The sequence below is a fragment of the Pygoscelis adeliae genome, unplaced genomic scaffold (genome assembly GCF_000699105.1).
Source record: "Pygoscelis adeliae isolate BGI_AS28 unplaced genomic scaffold, ASM69910v1 Scaffold240, whole genome shotgun sequence".
Classification (NCBI taxonomy): Eukaryota; Metazoa; Chordata; class Aves; order Sphenisciformes; family Spheniscidae; genus Pygoscelis; species Pygoscelis adeliae.
In genome coordinates, this window is record NW_008824050.1 from 677669 (window position 1) to 697330 (window position 19662).

The 19662-nt window shown below is 43.6% G+C and overlaps 1 protein-coding gene across 1 annotated transcript in view; it reads right to left on the bottom strand.

Moving 5' to 3' along the window:
• The window catches only part of LPHN3 (latrophilin 3), a 331880-nt gene that overhangs the window by 94861 nt on the left and 217357 nt on the right, over positions 1 to 19662 (bottom strand). Inside the window, exons 7-8 of the mRNA XM_009333609.1 lie at positions 6231 to 6536; positions 3924 to 4027 (exon numbers count right to left, since the gene is read on the bottom strand). Of these exons, the coding sequence (XP_009331884.1) occupies positions 3924 to 4027; positions 6231 to 6536 (410 nt within the window). The remainder of the gene's footprint in view (positions 1 to 3923; positions 4028 to 6230; positions 6537 to 19662) is intronic.

The window sequence follows — 19662 nt, forward strand, 5'->3', positions numbered from 1 at the left end:
GGCTCAGCTTCTACCTCTCTGTAAATCAATTAGCTGAGTTATAAATGAATAACTTACTTCCACCAATTTGATAGCAACAGCCCATCTGATTTAATGAAATCTAACTGAAGATGTTCATATGCCTATCTTCAGAGAATTAAAGCATATGATATAGATAAGATAAATAAAGGAGATAATGTGTTGTTCTTCCCATTAGAGCAATGATAACATATATTCAAAAATTGAATTATTTCTTCCTTGTTAAGCCATAGAAATCAGATCCTATTCTTACAGCTGCCTGCTCTCCTAAGCAGCTGAAGAAAGCCATGCATCAGCATACGGGTTGAATTTTGACCTCTTCTGTTGGCACCCAGAACTTTAAAGAATGACTGTATCAAATCCCTTCACATTCTCTTTTTTTTTGGAAGACAAACATCCCATTCCATTCAACTTAGCTTTTTTCTTTTATCAGATGATACCTAAGGATATAACTAACTAGTTATAAACACCAACAGTTGGATCGCTGCTCTCCATACAGTACAGTAGAGCTGGAGAACACTGAAAAATGGTTTTGAAACTATGGTATTCAAACAACTTAAACTGCATTTAATGTCTTTTTAATAATCCGCCAACCATAGCACCTGCTCCATCCAGTACGTGATGGCGCTCTGAAAACAGACTGTCAAAAGCAACCTGGATGGAGGATTTCATTGTGGTGTCATCAGGACTGAAACTTCACCCTCAGGCCTGGACACGATGATGATGTGGGGATGTCCTCCACAAAACCCCACTCCCTCTGCCAGACACACCCAAGCAGATGTACAAGACCTGATGAAGGTACTTTGAACCCTAAGGTTTGTCTGCTCTTTGTGACTATATCATCTTGGCTGTTCAGGAGGACAATATGAACATGGGTGGCATGTGCTTTAGATTTACAGTTTGAGGCTTTTCATGCATTCATGAAGGACACAACACTTTCTATTCTGCTACAAAAAAGGCCTCCTCTCTTTCAGAGGCTTGAAGCTGAGTGTAGTCATGCCTCTCCTCCCAGGAAGCACCCACAGCTGAAAGGTGTGGCGAGGAAAAGATATTTTCAGGCAAGCCACACACTGTGCCAAGGACAGTACTGATGAAAGCAAGAGGTAAAACAAACAGGCTGAGACTGAATGTATGACCTCATGATCAGGACAACGCAATGTATCCAAAGCTGACCTTTTTGCTTCCTTTTACTGCTTGACTCTAGAAATAACCCAGGTAGCAGTGCATAATTCAATCGCACTGGCAAATTTATTCTCCTGCTATGTTACGAGGGCATGGTAGGCACCAACAATAAAGTTAAAGTAAATGTCAGGAGGCCAATGAATTGCAGAAGCGGACATTTGTTCTGATCTTCCATCAAGCACAATAACTCTAATGGAAGCTAATAGAGGGTTGTAAAACCTAATACCATGATGCAAGCAGGCAAACACCCAATGTACGGTCTGAGCACAGCAGGAGAAAGAAAAGAAGCAAGTAATAATCCTTACTTCACTGCAGAGACATGAAAGCAAGCACAGCATTTCCCTACCATCCTCTCTGGCTTGGCTGAAATCCCTCCAGGGGACCCGTCACCCTTCTTCCTGAGCAGCTTGGAACCAGCAGGTGACAGAAGATGGGATTTTTGGGAGACAAAGCGGATTAAGAACGAAGACACGCTGATCAGGTATGAACCCTGGCTGCAAAGAAGCACTTCTACCCATTTTGTAAGCTGTGCTGCAGCTGCGGATGCTGTGGGATGTGTGGCCATGAGGACCTGAGCAGTGGGGACACAGGAGAGCTGAGCTGCAGGGTGCGACCACCCCCTGTCCTCATGGCATGGGCGGCTTACTGCTTCCTCTAGCTGCCCCCGCAGCAGCAAGAAGAGGAGCTGCCCTGGCTTAGAGGAGGAAGGCTCCCTTTTCAGCTTTAGAGAAGTGCTGCAGCAAATCTGCAAGCTTTGGGCAGGGAAGTGTCCTGTCCACGGCAGGAATGTGAGAAACCAGCGCCTGATTTATGGATAAATCATTCTCCATGTCTAAGCGCAGTAATGATTTCCAAGCCTCTTGCTTGGGCAGGGAAACCAAGTGGCTATTGGTTATTTCGTAAGTAATTTAAAACTGTGTTTGCTGTAAGGATCCTACTGAAGGCAAACTCCAACACAAGCCCCTATGCAAGCCTGGCAGGGCTTTCCCCTCAAAAGTCACTCCTGGAAAGTCTTGACGTTTTGTAGCAGCTTTCTACAGAGGTTGGGCCACATATATATCCCAAGATCCCAGTGGATTCCCACTCAGGCTTCAAAAGTTTAGATCCAGAGTAATTTGGCAGATCCCCCTAGTCTTTCCACCGACTGGTGGAAGGTTCCCAAAGCTGAACATAGCTAAATTCCTCCAGAAAAATAATAACAATTAAAAAAAAAATCCAGTCCCAATTGTAAACTGCTGGGCATTTCTGAAAACCTGGCTCTTCAGTTTTAGCCTGCTTTGAAAGCATGTAACAAATTAAATGGGGCTCATTTGTTACGCAAATGATAGCTGGGGTTTCAAATAAAATAAGCCTAACCTTGATGGAGATTTCATCAGTGCAGGCTATTATTTCCCTTTGCTAATGGCTAACGGCCTAGTCATCTTCACCGAGCAGCAAGAGGTCTCCCAGCTGTCTGCGTGAATTATGGCTAGAGTAAGTAATATTAACCCCTCCAGGATAAGTACGTAGGTCATAAAACAAGAGCTGCACAGCTGCTAATGCCAGCAAAGGCAGTCTTTATTAATCAGCTAGCTGAGCGTATGGCAGGAGAGCTGCCCACCCTCCCGTGTGGGACAGAAGGACCACGGGCTTTGTAATGGCTGCGCCATGTCGCAGCAGCTCCATGTTAATGGATGTCTTCCCTTGTCTTTGGGGAGGGATGGGTATAAACACAGATGAAGTGAGATAGGGATGATCAGGGGTGTACGTGCTAGTGATTCACAGGTTGTTGAGCCTCAGTTAAGATGGGGGACAGGGAGGAGAACGCCAAAGAGTCTTGTCTGTACGGTCACCCCATCCCATTCACCAGCGAGCACTGGCTCTCCGGGAGTGCAGTGCTGCTACCGTGCAGCCACACAGCTAGCCTGCAACGCTGGGACTCGCTTGCTCTGGCTAAAGGAGCGAATAAATCCCCACAAATTGCTATAAGGATTCAGCCCACAGACTCTGTGGTGTAAACACACATCTGGTCTCTGTTTGTAATGAAATCAGCTGAAAGCACCACTGTGCATTAATAACAAAAACGTTCAACATCTTGCTACCAAATAAGCTCTGCTTGTCTTGAACTTCTAATGTCACGTTAATGCACTTTTAACACTGATAAATGATGAAGTGCTACAAAACATTCATCAAGGGACTTAAGAGTGAAAAGATACGCATTACTGCGGCATTGTTTTCTATTCTATCGGTTCTTTCACAATTTGGGCAGAAGTTAAAGACAGAAAGTCAGAAGTGCAATACAAAAATTTTATATTGAGCCTGCCTTTCATTGGTAAAGATTTCTCAACTATAGGGTTTATCCTGTGCTTGTGTGGCATGAGAAAATCCTTGGGGATGCGTGAAAAGGAAAGTTTCCTTTTGCAGTAAGTCGGTATTTTCCATATGTCCACCCACCTCCTCCTCCCTCTTCCTCCTTCTCTTGCCACAAACAAGAACTGTCATTCACTCTAGTTTAATTCCACTCTCCAGTCCCTCTCCTTTGCCTTTCCCTCACCCTCTTTGCCTTAATTTCCAGCAGATTTTTACAGTCTTGCTTTCTCCTTGCAATTCCTGGCTACTACGGATGGCTCATGCTTTATGTGTGACTGTTGGTCACTTTGGATTCCCTATTGTGAAAACAACCAGGGAGCTCAGGAAGGTCACCGTGTAGACTCGGTGTGGTCAACACACAGGAAGGGTTTTACCTTCTGAGTGATGTGGTTGATCCAGGGAGAAGAGCAGTTGCTGAGATCAGGTCCTTGGGGCTCCCAGATCCCGTCTGGTGCAAGACACCGGAAAGTTGCAACACCTGGAAGAGGAAAGCCACTGTGTTTAGTGTTATCGGTTGAATTTTGCCCCCAGGACCCCATGTCACAGGCTTCATTTCACAATGACGGACACTTCATGCAAAGCCTGGGAGCTTATTAGTGCTCAGGACCTTGGTAGGACACTTCTGAGTCATCTCAGTGTCCTTGTCTCCCATCATCTTAGTGCTTAGGGGCCCTAAGACATAAAAGACCCATGAAGTAGTGCAGGGATATTATCTCCATTTTGCCAAATGGAAACTACAGACAGAGGGCTTTGCCTTAGGCGAGGCAGGAAAGCTGCTAGGGACTAAGAAATCAAAGCTGGATCTCAAACGCTGAGCCAGCACCTCAAGTGCTCTGGCCCACCACTGGCGCCCCAAGATCAGACCCTGCGCCTCAACTTCCTTGCTGCTTTACGAAGATTTTACTACTCTGAATCATTAAACCATTTGGGTGGAAACACACAAAAGTTTAAATGCTACGAATGCCAAGATGTAACGCTGGGCTTTACTGTCCACGCCCAGACATCAAGAGGGACATTAGAGGAGCGTTTTGTTTGGCAAGGGCCGCCCAGATCCCTGCTGCAAAAGACAGTAAAGCGCCTCAGGCCCTTGCAGACAAAGAGAAATGTGTCTGAAATGGTGCAGTTAAAGATCTTTAAAAAGCAAGAAAGCCGGTACACTTAGATTAAAGACTCTGCATCCTGTAAAGTGCTCTGCCCTGCAGAGCCGAACTTTTCAGCAGAGGAGTGAATTACAGGCTAGGTCTGATGGTAGCACCGATTAAAACCAGTGAGAGTTTGCTCATGACTTCAAAGGGAGTTGGAAGAGGTCCACTGCTAATATACCACAGTTTTTAACAAGTCACATGAATCACTGAAATTAGAGATGGGAAAGGCTTATTGCCATCCCCTATCAACAAGTTGGGTTATTTATTTTTTTCTTTAGCTATTTTCATCCAGTCCTTAGCTCTTGTGCTTAGAAAAGGGCTCCCTGCATCCAGCCTTCATCTTCCTTTTTTATCTTTTCTTTCGTTTTTCACAGCTTCAGTTCAGACTATCCTTTCCCCTCTCTGGGAACCACATGATACTTTTTGCATTAATTTTACCAAGTGGGGCTGGGAAAGACAGCAAAAATGTTCTTTACTTATTCTTACTACTGACATCTTTCCATGCCCCTCATACTTTAATGTATATTTTATCAGTCTGACCTCACCAAATTCAAGAGAGAGTCAGTATTCATATACACAGGTGAATGGCTCTCTAGGGCAATGGAGCGGCGAATTAACAGTCTCCTCTACAAGCCAGATCCCTCTAGCCCTTATTTTCAGGCAATTTCCTCCACTTTTTGATTTCTTCTTGGCAAGCGGGTTCTCAGGGCTGGACACCAAGACTAGCTTGAAAAATAAATACTTTTGGAAAACTGCATTTGTTAAAATACAGCAAACTGAACCATATGCCAAAACCCATTCTTCATTCAACCATGTTTTAATTTGGACAAAAAATTTCCAAAAGCAACCTTTTGGAAGAAAATAACTGGGGGGAAGAATAGAAGAAAATGAGCAATATCCAATAAACAATAAACCATTTTGAAAGATCTGGCTTTGTTTCCTCCCTGCTTTCCCTGCTGATCATGCTGGATGCTGGCTGCAGTTTAAAAAATCACTCACGCTGGTTCAGGAGTGCAATCTGGGAATACCTGTGCTCCGAAATGCTGGCCACAGCCTTTGAAATGCAAACAGTGCAGCACAGAGCTTCAGAATGTAAGTTTTGCTGATTTCCCCGACCCCTCACCCCCCCAACCATGCAAAGCATCAGCCACCAACACATCAGTCAATGAGCTGAGGGGCTACAAATACAGGCAAAAACAGGGATAAACAGGTGCATCGTAGATAACTTCTGGAGGCAGAGGCTCTTATAGCATATCAAGCTCAACCCCACAAGGTCGTTAGCTTGTACCCTCCTTCGGCCAGAGCTTGGGATGTCAAAGGTCCTGCACAACATGCTCAGCATATTGAGGCTTCAGCCCTGGCCAGCTGCTTGCCATACCTCACCAAGGCAATGTAGACCTGACAGAAGGCATCAGCATGCTCCACTGATGAAAGCACGTGTGCCACAAGGGGCCCGTGGGCAACCTGGTTGCACACTCACAACGTCCCATGGGCAAACTGAGATGGCTCACCGTGTCCTCCCGCCCCTCAACTCACCTATTGAGCCCATGGGACATGGCTGCTTTGCCACCTGGCCCTGCCGAGTCCGAGACCACATAATATCACGGGCTTCCATGGGGTCGCAGCTCTCCGCGCCGGCCGGCGGAAGCTGGGAGGAAGCAGGTGGGAGGTGTGTGGTCATTTCGTCGGGGACATCGGCCATGGGCGATGGTGTGCTGGTGCTCCTGTTCCTCCTGCCCAAGGCCGAGGTGGTGGTGGGGCGGCCAGTGCTGCTAGTGGCTACCCGTGGCGTGGTGCTGGCAGTGGTACTCCCTGGGCCCAGAGCCCCTGATGTTGATACTCCTGAAACAAAGGCAGAGCTGATTAAAGAGAGGAAGGAAAAAAGGGACTCAAGCCTAGGTCCCGAGGATGTCCCGTCTGCCGACTGTGGTGGCCTGTGAGGTGTAGTTGGAGCTATAGATAATGCAAGGCTTGCTGCACTCCCACCTTTCAGAGAGAAGCTGGAGCACACAGTGAGAGAAGCACACAGGGGGGTAATGACCACTGGAGCACAACCGATTTTCCAAAAGCACTAGCATCTGATGAAAATAAAGCAGCACTTTATGCCCTCACCATTTTTCTTCCTGGCATTTTAATGTAAAAATCTTATTTTCCATCTTTTAGGGAACACCTAGCACAGAAGTGCTTTTAATTTTTTAGTGTTGCTGAAGACCCAGCTGGTTTGGACAGAAAAACATTTTCCACGGTATAATAAAAAAAACCCACACCACAAATCCATCCCCAAAACAGCAGTGCACAGAAGGATGAACGCCAGGCTTCAGAATCACAGTTGCTCCATCGCCAGGCTTCAGAGTCACAGTTGCTCCATGTCCAGCAACATGAATAGGAGTTTCTACATTAAAGACAGCCATGTGTGAACTCCAGCCTAGCCAGAAATTAAAATTAAATGTGAGAATCACTCTGTTGCCCCAAGGAGCAGCCTCTTAACTATCCAGCTGTGTGAGCAGGCTCAGCCTGCAAGCTCCTGAGAGCGGAGACTGTCCTCTCTTCTAGGTCCAGTGAAGCAGACCATGCTCACTAGTCGTGCAATATTAGTTATTAATGTATAATGATATTGCTGTCACTAGAGTTCATTCAAGTCCACCTATTTCAAGCATAGAGATGCCTGCCTTTAGTGTAAATTAGAAGTTTTTCCATTCTGAAAGGGTTTTTTTGTTATTTCAATAATTTAAGCCCATGGTGCTGTGAGCAATTCTCCTGCCCCAGAGTAATCAATAACAAGGCAGTTGAAGCACACACTTGCTCTGGTTTTAGGTAATTTTACTCCAAGCCTGAGACAGCCTCTCCTCAAGCTTTAAAACTCAGCAGCATCATAAACATAATTTTCTAAGGGATCTAAGAGACCTGATCTGAAATGAGGTCTCCTGAGCTCATTGATGAGATTTTCCAGCCTTCTCATGCCACCTCCCTTCCACTGGGTTTGAATGAACTCCAAAAAATACAATGCAAAATCCTGCACACATTGACAGATTTCTTCTAGTTTCTGCTCAAAGCTGTGCTAGATCACCAAGTGACGATTTCCATCTGACGTTACAGGGAGGATTAAAATTTGTAGAGAACTTTGGCAAATATTATCTGTTTTTACTACAGCAGGTCTTGCCATGAGTACATATTTTATTTCTTCAGAATAATGATTACCCTGGTAGATAACAATCTGCAGAAATTTTCCCATTTACTCATGCAATAACAAGTTATTTTCCATTTGCAAAATGACCTACACTACAGGTGCAGAAGTACCGAGTAGATATAGTGGGTGAAATTTCAAAGACAAAACTAGCAACCCCCCTTAAAATCATTCTTACAGTCATTTGTGAGCATATAGAAACATATACTGAGCACCCAGGAGCTATCCCTTGATCCTCACGGAGGGGTGCTGCATTTTTGAGCCTAGTTTTCATTGACAATCATTGAATATCTTGCGGCGTGTTGTTTTTGGAATAGCTCTGGCAAGTTTACTGTAGCAGCTAGGTACAAGGGATTTAATGGCATTTTCCTTTAGCCATAAAAAAAGGAGTTGTTTTATCTTTCATGAACCCCTTGGCACTAGTGTCGAAATCTCTTTGAGGTCTTGTGCTTCCAACTTTTTTCTTGTTCAGCTGGGCTTTCTCGCTGCTTTTAAAAATAAACACTTCTACCACTTACATAGGACAAATTATAAGAAGACATAAAAGAGCTGCCTCGAAGTGGCCTAACAGAGTGAAATGCATGGGATACCACTGAACTCAGTTCAAAGGTCTGATTATTCAATGAGTCAATTTGGTAATGAGCTCCAGCAAACATGATCACCATGCTAACACCACCCAGTTTCACCGGCCCCAGGCAGCACCACTTGCTGATTTTGCTCACACAACTGTGTGCTTTAAAATGAAGTTAATTGGTAAGAAGGGAAATAACAAGAGATCAGGATCATTTACATATAAATGATTCTCAAATCCAAGCAAAACCATGAAGAGACTTCGACCTGTGTAAAATTACCTAAATCCTACAGCACGGAACAGAGATCAAGCCTCCAGATTAACTCAGGCTGCCAATAGACTGAATTTTTAACTGAGGGAAAAGCAGCATTGCAGCATTGCTTTAACAGAGGGATTCTTCAGATAATACTTCATAATACAATCTTTGCTCATAGACAAGCAGTAACCTTTAAAAATCATCAACACTATTACAACTAGAAATGTATAATCTTGATTATGTTACTTTTACTACTTGTTTTTACCATGTGTTGCCATATCCAGAGTTTAAAGACAGCTTTTGGGTAAGACTTAGTTTTTATTCCTAGGCTTCAAATCCAAAACATTCATGAGACTTTGCAGACTTTGATTCCACGGAGCACAGCGCTGAGATAGGTATTACCACAGTGCTCCTGAGAAAGCAAACTGTGGCTGTGGAAACACCTCTTCCCCAGAAACCCCCCAAAGTGATACTTCACTTTTTTCTTCCCTGCTCTATCTAGAGAGCTGGCACTAGTAGCAGAAGACTTAAGTTTTGCCATCATTCAGACTAGAGCTGCAGCTATTAAAAAACCCCAAAACACTTCCAGCATCTACAGGGGAGTAACTGCAACTCCCAGAGGAGCCTCTCTCTACTGCCGGCACATTGACTAGCAAGAAAAAGAAATTACTAGTTTTTCCCTTCTTTCTTTTATTTCCCAACCTTTACACAGAGCTCAGGCCTCTGGAGGAGGAATTTTGCTTGGCGGAAGGAAAATCATGGGAGGGATTTGCTCATAGGGAAAAACCTTGAATAAATAAGGGTCTGTCTGTCTTCCCCCTCCTCATTTCCTTCTTTTCACCTTTCCTGGCCTAACATGACAAGTGCATGACTGACCTAAGCCCAGTGCTTCCTATCTGCCACTGGGAAAATCCAGCACATGTGTCATCTTACCTTCTGCTCTGCTCACCTCTTCCTGGTGCTCCCAGACATGGGAGACTGCTTTTCAAGGTGACTCTGACTAGTGTTTTCCTATCACAAAAGCAGCTTTGATTGCAAGCAAGGCTATTTGCGATCACTACCAAGCTACCTTTTCTCTTATTCTTTTCTTTTGGCACCTAAGTATCCAGCCTATGACCTGGTGTACTCAATAACTGAAAATAGTTTTCAAGAGATGTCATGCGTTTTCTGTCCCATGAATGAAGATAACTGGGTGCCCCTCGAGCAGAAATTGCAGACGAGATTTCCTGGGTGAGGTTCACTGGCTTTTGCTAGGTAACAGATGACAAGACATCCGTCAAGCTCTCTCCCGGGGGTTGCAATCCAAAGGTTTAGCCTGACAGCTATGTGCTACAAGCCAGTGTTCGCTCACGTAACTGGAAGGAGAGGCCACACTCCAAGTTTCATGTGCAAGGTCCAAGCAAATCATGATGACATCACTCTCTGGCGAGTTTTGCGTTCCCAAGCCTGACACTCAAGCAGACGTGCCAGGGTGCCGGCAGCCAAGAGCCCGTGCCTGCTCCCTGGGCTGCAGCTGGTGCAATGCTTGAGCAACTGAGGTACAACTAATCCGAGGGGTTCAACATCTTCGGGAGGATACAGTAATCCAAGTGCCCTCTTGAGCACGTCCGGGCTGTGTTCACAATTATTTATGTACGTCACTGCTGTGGTAAGATAAATGGAGCATTGCTGGTTTCTGAGAGGCTGCGAGAAACACAAAACCTGAAGGTCCCTCCCTCCCTTCCTGCTAGTTTTGCCCTTTTCATATTTGGCAACCACATCCTTTGCTTACAGCATTCTCTTTTATAATTTCTTCTTCTACTGAAAGATGGTGCAAGTTGTATTTACATAGCAAATAAGAAGGTTTAGGCATGTCTTGAAAGAAGCAGCACAAAAAACCCCAAACCTAATACAGTTGGAGGATTATATCACAGCTGCTTTTCTGTTCTCTGCCACATAAATGCATCTCATGGGAATTAATTTTCTACAGGCATTTTCAAATGCATTTCAGAATGCTTTCTGAAACTCCCTAGAAAAAAAATATTATTTGAAAATAAATATATTCCCATTTTCTTTTGCCTTTTTTTTGGGTGGCTTTTCACTGAACTCCCTGTAAGGTGACAGAAAAGGATGACTGAAGTCAAGGAGCGCTTAGGTTGAGCCTTGCACACCCTGTACCATCCCTAGGAGCTGCATGAGCAGGTATCCATCAACACAGTCATTAACACACTGGTGGATTGCAACGTTATACTGAGTCCATGCCGCAAAAGACATCACCCTGCAAAACCATCTCGTGTTGGATGTCTGCTGGAAGACCAAAAGCCACATACCAGTGCCACCCAGGAGCTGTGGGCCGGAGAATCAACAAGGTGAGATTAGCCCCTGAATTATGTACAGCTCCTTCCACGTGTTTGAGAGAAACTATGATTTATTTTTACTGCAGGCAAAGGCCAAGCAGCCCTCACATCAAACATCTGAACAGCTCTCCCCTGTGCTCACACATGCCGTAATTTGGGGAAGCTGAGCCAGAATTGTGTGTGAACATAGAAGTTCACACACTGCTTTTGGAGGGGATGGGGTTGTGTTTTTTGTTGTTGGAGCTTTATTGACTGATACTGACAGAAGGCTTGCAAAAACCATTGGTGGGAAGAAAATATTAGATATGCGATGGCCCCAGAGGGTTCAACACAGCACGTTGTCTTCAACAACACAACTGCATGTAGTCCTGTGCCCTGAAAAAGTCATATGAAGTATGATACGTAGCTCTTCTTTTTCCTCCCTCTTACCTAACATCTGAAATAGCAGAGGAGGATGCTGCATCTGAGAGAAGAAAGGTCCATTCCCTCGTGGACTGCTGCCAAATGGAAAAACCCTTTCTGGATTTTTTTTTCTACCTCTTCCAGTAGGGGATCAGTTTTTGTGCCTAAGGATACTCTGCCCACATGTGACTATTCTGCTGGGCCTGGGCAGATGCTGCGATGGATATGGGCCAGATGTTGAGTTCCCTGTACTAGGAGGAAAGCTACAGCTCTGGTCCAAGACATGGTGCAAACTCAGCTGTTTTAATGCACTTCAAGCTGGAATCGCTTAACATGCAGGGTTTTTTTCCTCTGAATCTCAGTTTGAGCATTTAACAGTAAACAACAAAGAATGAGGGCTGAAGTGTGCAAAATCATCGCAACAGGCTCAAGTCCAGTCAATCTACCCCCTCCTCCTTTCTCACTGCACCACAACTCTCAGCAAGACAATTAATACATTCAAAGCAGCCACCACATGGGACCAATTTCCAACAGGCAAAAAATATGTCTACCAAAGCCCTTTTGAATCAAAGCTTTACATTTCTGACAACGATCAACTGTTCATTACATGTGCCGGATTGCTACGGAAAGGTTGTTTTGTCAAAAACATTCTAACTATTATTGCAAACTTCCGTGTTTTGCCTGAAAAAATGAGAACCCAAACAGCAGCCTGGATCTTTTTTGGTGAAATATCAACTTTTATGATTCTGTGGGGCTTTTTTTGTGTGTGTGTGAGCACTTAATACTTTTCCAGGCTCCCATCTGCTCTTAGTGTCAGGTCCTTAATTTAGTTGTCATTTGAATAAAAGAAGCTACTTTTCTTTTTTCTTCTTTTCTGCTCTGACCCATTCTTCTCCAAGAAATTACTGGATCCCGCTTAAAATATTTAACTTCAGAGACATCAGACAATGTTTTAACTGTGATTGGCACAAGGTTACAGCACATCGGCATATCTAGCAATACCAGGAAATTAAGTGGTACAGCACATGAGTATCAGCTGTTGTCTTCACCATAGTCCTCTTCTATCAGAAGGCAGTTCTTAAAGTCTTAGCTCTGTTTTCCTACCCAGGACCTCTGCCAAATCCACCTTCATGAACCTCTTGCCCATCCAGCAAGGCCATTAATGCCATATTGCTCTTTCCAGACTTCGCAACTGATTCTGAATGTTCAGGCAGAAATTTAACTGGACCATCATGCGCAAGATATAAAAATTGAGCATTTTTTTCAACATCATGCTGTAATGCTTTTAGACATGCAGATGAACTATGCCCATAGGAGGCCTGGTAAACAGGAAAAGATTACAGAAGAGCTGATCTAATAGACAGTAGATCAGGATTTATTATAAATGGACTAATCTAATAGGTTTGAGAGTTCAGTTGAAGAGCTATTTTTAGGCAATCTAGCTTCAAATCTCTCTAGTTCTCAAAAATACTGTCAGCTGTGGTTGCAGTTATTTTGAATTTCTGGATTTGAATGTATGAAATCTGACTACTATTTTTTTTCAATCCACATGTTATTTCACACGGGGGGGGGGGAGAAGCATACAATCTCTTTTTAAGGGCACACGAGCTGCATATTATTACTGAATGTACAGAGTGAACTTCTAACCTACTAAACAATCTCTGTCCCCTGGCGTGATTCACATCCATCAGAGCCAGTGGTGCAGATCTTATGCACTGTCTTCCAACCTGAATCCCTCAAACTCTATTAAAGAGAAGCCTGGTAGGAATTCCCCAGTATCCCATTGTTAGAGAAATCACTTTTGATTTCAATAACAGGTGCTGTCAGTTTTTCATTCAGACCATGTTAGAGTGAAGACACGTGAGCACTACGCTTACAGCTTCAAGAGATTTACTGGAGGCTGAGATTGCCAGGTTTGGTTTTTTTTTTTTACTTTTAAAATAAACCATGTATATGTTTTATCCATGCGAGCAGAAACATACATTTTAGTTTCTATGCAGAACAAGCACATACATAGCTGCTAAGAGGGAAAAACATTTTTTCCTGTCCGTTAGGCAACGGATGTAGCTTCATCTAATGTGTGTTTCCTGCCTTTTGCCTGCACTTCTGCATCTTTAATTGAACAACTTGCATGTGCTCTGCAGAGGCAGTGCCAGATGGAGCCAGTCCTTCTCCAGTAGTTCTCCACTTCTGCATTTGCGATGAATGGAAGCAAGTGCAGGAGTCATAAAATGACTATACACGCCCTAGCATTTCTGATCTATCCAATCAACACGAGAAGTCCTTTTGAGGGCCAAGGGCAGTCAGCTTATACCACTATCCAAAACACTTCTTCAGTTGCAAGCTACAAACACAACTTTAATAAGAGAAAACTATCATCTTCAAATAGTCTGTTCATCTGTGTGTGTAATATCTCCAATCTAGACGTTAGTCAGCAAGATGGCCAATTGCATTCGGATAAATGCCTTGGACTCTTTTAAACATATCATAATCTGCCTGTGAAATGGCTGGATGGTTGCTTTCCAATTTGTGAAATGGTTCAAATGCTGTAAATAAAAAAGAAATTGGACAGCTTTCAAAAGGACAGATTAGACTTTTCAATTCTCAGTGATTCGGTGCTTCCAAGCTACACTCCTGTGATCTCTGTATTAATATTTAAAACCTGATTGTGTTATGCTGTTATCTTGAGGAAGAGGGCATAGTACAACTGAACCCAAGGAGACAACACACTGGAACTACAAGAAATCAGCTCCCTGGCCCTGGAGCATGCATGTGTGCAAGAGGCATGGGGGGAGAGGTGGGTGGAAAGCCGCCTGGCCCCGCTTCCTCCTGTCTGGTTTGGCAGATTAAAATCACAAAGGCTGCTTTTTGTGTTTACTATGCATCTCCCCCTACACCATGTGCACCGTCCCTTGATTCCAGCTGCTCTGAGGCTCGGGATTTGAGGTCCCTTCCCGTTTCGTGTACCATTGCTGGGCTTCAAAATCAGCCCCGATGCCCAGTGTTTTAAGTGCAAACACACTCTGTGAGTGGGCTGGTCAGCTGAAATCAAAGAGAGGAAATGGAATAAAACACAAAATATCAAAGGTGGAGTTAGGGTTGCTTATACCCTTCTTTCTCTAACCCATGTTAGGACTGACTTCATTAGCATGCATATCATACTGCATTCCCAGACATGAATCAGAGACCTGAAAGCAGGGCCTGCTGTCTGTACAGTAGATGTTATATACATACTGTACTTTTAGCATCCTCTAGAGCAACAGGAATGATAAACCTGCCAGCAAAAGTTCACCTTTTGTCTTTCACCAAACCCATCTATTTTATCCTCTTGCTACAACCAACTGGTTATTTCAAACCTGATTCAAAATAACAAATCCTTCTCCAAAGCTGCCAAAGTGATTTCTCTCTACAGGGCACTTGCTCCACTCAGTCTCTGACTGCATTCACTTCTATGTTATTTATTTATTCATTCTATTTATTCTTGCTCCTACGAGAAAACCAGCCTGAACTATGGAGAGAGCTGACCATTGAAACGAGCAGAAATAGGGAAATGCTGAGAAAGGCTGTCTTTTCTCTCCTTCGATCAGGCTCTGGTGCACCTTGGTGTGGATGTGCTGTCAAGACCCCTCCTGTAAATCAGAGGGCAGGCACGGCCTCGGCCTCTCGGCCACATCGTGTTTTGGAGCCTGGATTAGCTCTACCCTCTCCCCAAACTTGCCAGCGGTTTGCCTTCTGCCCCTGGAGTGACAGATGGAAGGGCAGGAGGGAACAAGCCTGTGCTAAACAGAAAAAAAAATCTTTGACGTAAGCCAACCCTAAGAAGCCGACAAAACTCCACTGTAAGAATATCAATATTCAGCTACTTTCAGAAATAAAGCAGTTTCCCTGACAAACCATGAAACGGTATTTAGCTCCCTTCCAAAACTCTTTATTACTTATGTAGAAATGTCAATATTTTGTAAAGCTCAATTCTAATAGCTGTATTCATGTTGGCTCAGGGATCTGCCTAAACAATGCTTAACTACAGGACTGGCATCTAAATTTGTTTTACAGATATCTGATGTTCTGTGGAGGGCTTTAACAATGAGAGTGCCATTAATATTATGAAAAACACATTTGCTTCAGCAAAGCGGATTTATGACAAATAAACAAACTATGCAATATACAGGGCGTTTTAAGGTGAAATGAACTGGGTAACGCTTTCAAGGATCTCCCATTTTCATACTAGACTTCAGTACTTACGGACACAGGCAACTTGGTACACTATCAAGTCCACGCTAATGTCCTAACAAGCCTGGTGGGCAAGCATCCCTCACCCGTGTCCTGGAGGCTATTTTTCTGTTGAGGGAGGACACTGGGGTGCTGGTAGTGATGCTGAATATGCATTCATATGCCTCAGCATCTCAAGGAGATGGCAAAGATCTCCAGCCTGAAGGCTCCAGGGCCGGAGGCATTGCCATGGCTAGTCATCTCAGTTGAAAAGTCACAGCAGAAGGCTGAGAGGTAGGAAAGAACAGCATCCAAAAATCAGAAAAGGAGGTTTAATCTAACTTGTGTGGCTCTGCACCATTAAGGGCTACCAGCTCTCATGCAATTAGCTTTGGCCAAGACGTAGTTTCAAACTTTTACCCGAGGGGTTAATGACACGATGACAATACATAAGCCCAAGGTGGAAAAACCTTCAATGCCGATTTCTAGCTTTACATCTGTCAGCTTTCAGATTATTCTTGTTAATGGCTAGTTCAGACCAGCACATTGCAATGTAAGCATGTTTTTTCTTGTGAAGCAGTGGAATATACCCATTGACCTTGTAGGACTTTGAATTGGGCCCACAGAAAAGAAAGACATAAAAAAACCTACAAGAAAGTGAATAGAAGTACTGAAAAGCAATATTTTTTAGGTTGAAGCTGTATGCCTGCCTCCCCAGGTTTGGCGTGCGGTTTAGCGTGCAGTCAGGTGCTAAAGTTTACATGCCCAGGGGAATTACTGGTCCAAACCAGAGGCACCAAATGCACAGAGGAACATCCAGGTGCTGCTGTGCCAGAATAGGGATTTTCCATAATGTACTCTTGGCCTGGAAGCCTAAACTGCACCTGATCCACTTGGGCTACCAACAAAGGCATTGTGGATCCTCACAAGCATCAGCAGAATGTAAGGAAGTTGGAAACTGGTAAAGAAAAGCAGATAGGATGACACAGAAATGAAAAAAGTAAATTAAATCCTTCAGAGATTTTTAAGCTGTGTAATCTCCTTGCCTTTTTATAATACATACACCCATACAATTAAGTACCTGATGTCACTGCAAAGCATAAATGTGATACTTTTTGAACAAAAGAATCATGTCTCTCATAAGGAAAAAAAAAAGATACATATATTCAACATGTGAAAGAAGAGGAGAGAGAGGAGAGACGAGAGAAAGGCTGACCTGGTCCAATGCACATATCTTAAAAAATATACCTGCTGTCTAGCTAAAAGTGTATGTACCTTCATATGACTGCAAACTTCAAAAGCATAACAGAAAACCAGGAGAAAAAAAAAAAGTAGTCAAGCAATTTGTATCCGATTCTGAGATACAGCAGAGACCCTTATATACTTACAGATATTACTTTAAGTATAGGATAAAACTACTGCTAAAATACAGGCTAAAAAGCTGCTGTATGCTTCTAGCACACAGCCTAAACTCCATTTTACAGCTTTCACAGGTAACATAAAATAAATGCACCAGTCTACAGCGATTATTAATTTTTCCCCTCTTCAGCATCAAACATGTTGAAATGTTTTTGTTTTGTAAATATTTTACAGCAGATCATTTAATACATGTGTTGAGACCTGTAATGTTATTAGCCTTGAGCCTTTCACATTCCATGCATGCATCAAGAAGTCTTATCAATTTGCAGGGAAGAAGTGTATTAGTTTTTCTAGTCATTGCAGTGCTTTACAGGTACTAAAAACCTCAAAATCCCTAATATTTTACATTATCCAGCCAGAACTCTCATTTTATAATAATGCTAACCCAAAATCTAGCTCACTTATGTCATCAAAAGCAACTCTTGTTCCATTATCTTAAATATAAATGAGAAAAAGCATGCAGCTGAAGCAGACAGAATAATTTATAATGAGAGGAAATCTGTCAGGCCAGGAATACTAAAAAAAAAAGAGCATAACACTGAACTCATTTGGAACTGGAGGAAATAACAGACTTTCTAATATGGTGGTCAGGCTTGAGATGGGAAGAGAGGAAGAAGGTCACCTGTGATAAACCCTCGTGTTCAGCACTAAGCAAGTCAAGAAATGTTTAAACCTTCAAATAAATATTACACTTTTTTTTTTTTTTTTAACAGGCTACAGCCTGACTGACCATTGATCAGAGACAGAGTTCATTGGCATGCCAACATGGAGCCGCTCAGCAAAATAGAAATTACAAGTGTAAACACTGCAGTGGCAAGCAGCTGATTGTTACTGCGGCGAGCACTGTAAGCACTGCAGCTGCCGTGGAGATTGTTCCAAGGCAGAGAAAACTGTGACTTTGCTTGAAGAGAGAGAAGAAGAGAGAGATTTGATTTAGGAATCTGAGTCAACCAGTCTATGGACAGGAAAAGATAGCATCAAAAGCCATTCAATTTGTCCAAGACCTGAGGTGCTCTTCAGAGGTGCCTCACAACACTGATGACAGCAGGAGCCTACAGATTCCTGCAACGGCATTGCCTTCAGTGTATCAACATATCCATGCCTGAGCCTCGGCTGGAAATCATGCCACCCAACAGCAAAAAACTTCTGACTCTGTCTCCTGAAAAACGCAGTGCCTCTTACAGCAAATCTCTGGGGCACAAAAGAAACTGCAAGCATCTCAACTATTTGCTCACCTTTCCTTGCGTTGTTTAGCTGGTGCTGACAAAGGCTTAAGCCTTTCCATGGATAACCAGAAAATCCCAAACTGCAGTATGGATGCTAAGAACAGACTGGTGGGGAGAGGCAGGGGAAAACTCCACCCCAACCAGACAACCTAATGTCCTTATTTCCTTCTCCTCCTGCAGAGGACATCATTCGTCACAGTCCACAACACACTCCTGGGAGGTGTCAAGACGTGCCAAGGATTACACTAAAACAAGAGGAGGATGGGGAAGGCTTTGATCCTCCTGTGTTATTGTATGAGGAAATTACTGGTCAATGCAAAAGAATAAGCCCTTCTCTCAGATCCAGGTTATTCCTTGAGGAATCTCCTTCTGCAAAGTCTAAAGCTCAGACAAGGTATTGGACTGAAGGGACGGCTCTTCCCACCTTCTGTGCCAAGCTCAGCATGTCCACAGTACATTTCTGAGTACAACATATAACTCCCTAATCCTCTTGGCAGCAGTCACTCGTACAAGGTCAGTCCCCCTGGCCTACAAGATGCTTTTCCAAATTAAGCTGTTATTTTCCCTTATTAAACTTCATATTTGAGCTAAAGCAGCGACACTGATTCAGTTAAACCATCGCTGTCTGCAGCTCTTGTTCAGAGCAGAGCGCACAGAAATCTCATAGAGAGCGAGATGCCTGGTCAAACAGACTCCAACGAGGCAATGGGTTGTAACTAAGGGAGATGCAACTTTATTTCAGCAACATGCATCATTTCCAGCTCCAGGGGCAGCAATGCGAATTATGCTTCCCAGCTGAGATTTTGTCTTCAGTAATAGCAATGTGCATCCTGTGCTGAAGAGACTCAAGAGCATCTCTAAAAGCAGCTTACAAGATACTGGTACCTATCAGGGCATGCTGACCCGACACTTATTTGCCACACACAGCTTTCAGCTCATTGGCGGCTGCTGTTTTGGGTGGGGATGGGGATGTTTGTCCCCAAGAGGAGCTACTATTCACTGCCATTCACTACCACAGAGGGAAAGGCGTGGAGATAAGGAGAAAAATCAGCTCTCAATCCAGCCAACTTTTAAACATGAGCAAGTACTCACTTGGTAACAAATCTCACTAAGCAACTTCGGCTGAATATGGTCTAATAGAAAGGAAAGTCTGAGTGTGTGCAGAGAAAACCAAATAAAACACATAAGGAAGGAACTGAATCTAAAAGCCGATATTAGATTTCTTTTCTCTATTGCACTCTGAGCAAATATTGTTCAAGGATGTTTGACAATCTGTTTGCCAGCTGAAGCGTGCAGGACTTCGATAACAACATAACAGAAAATTATGTGTCCCTTTCTGGCAAGCTGAGGCAAGTCCACGCTGTG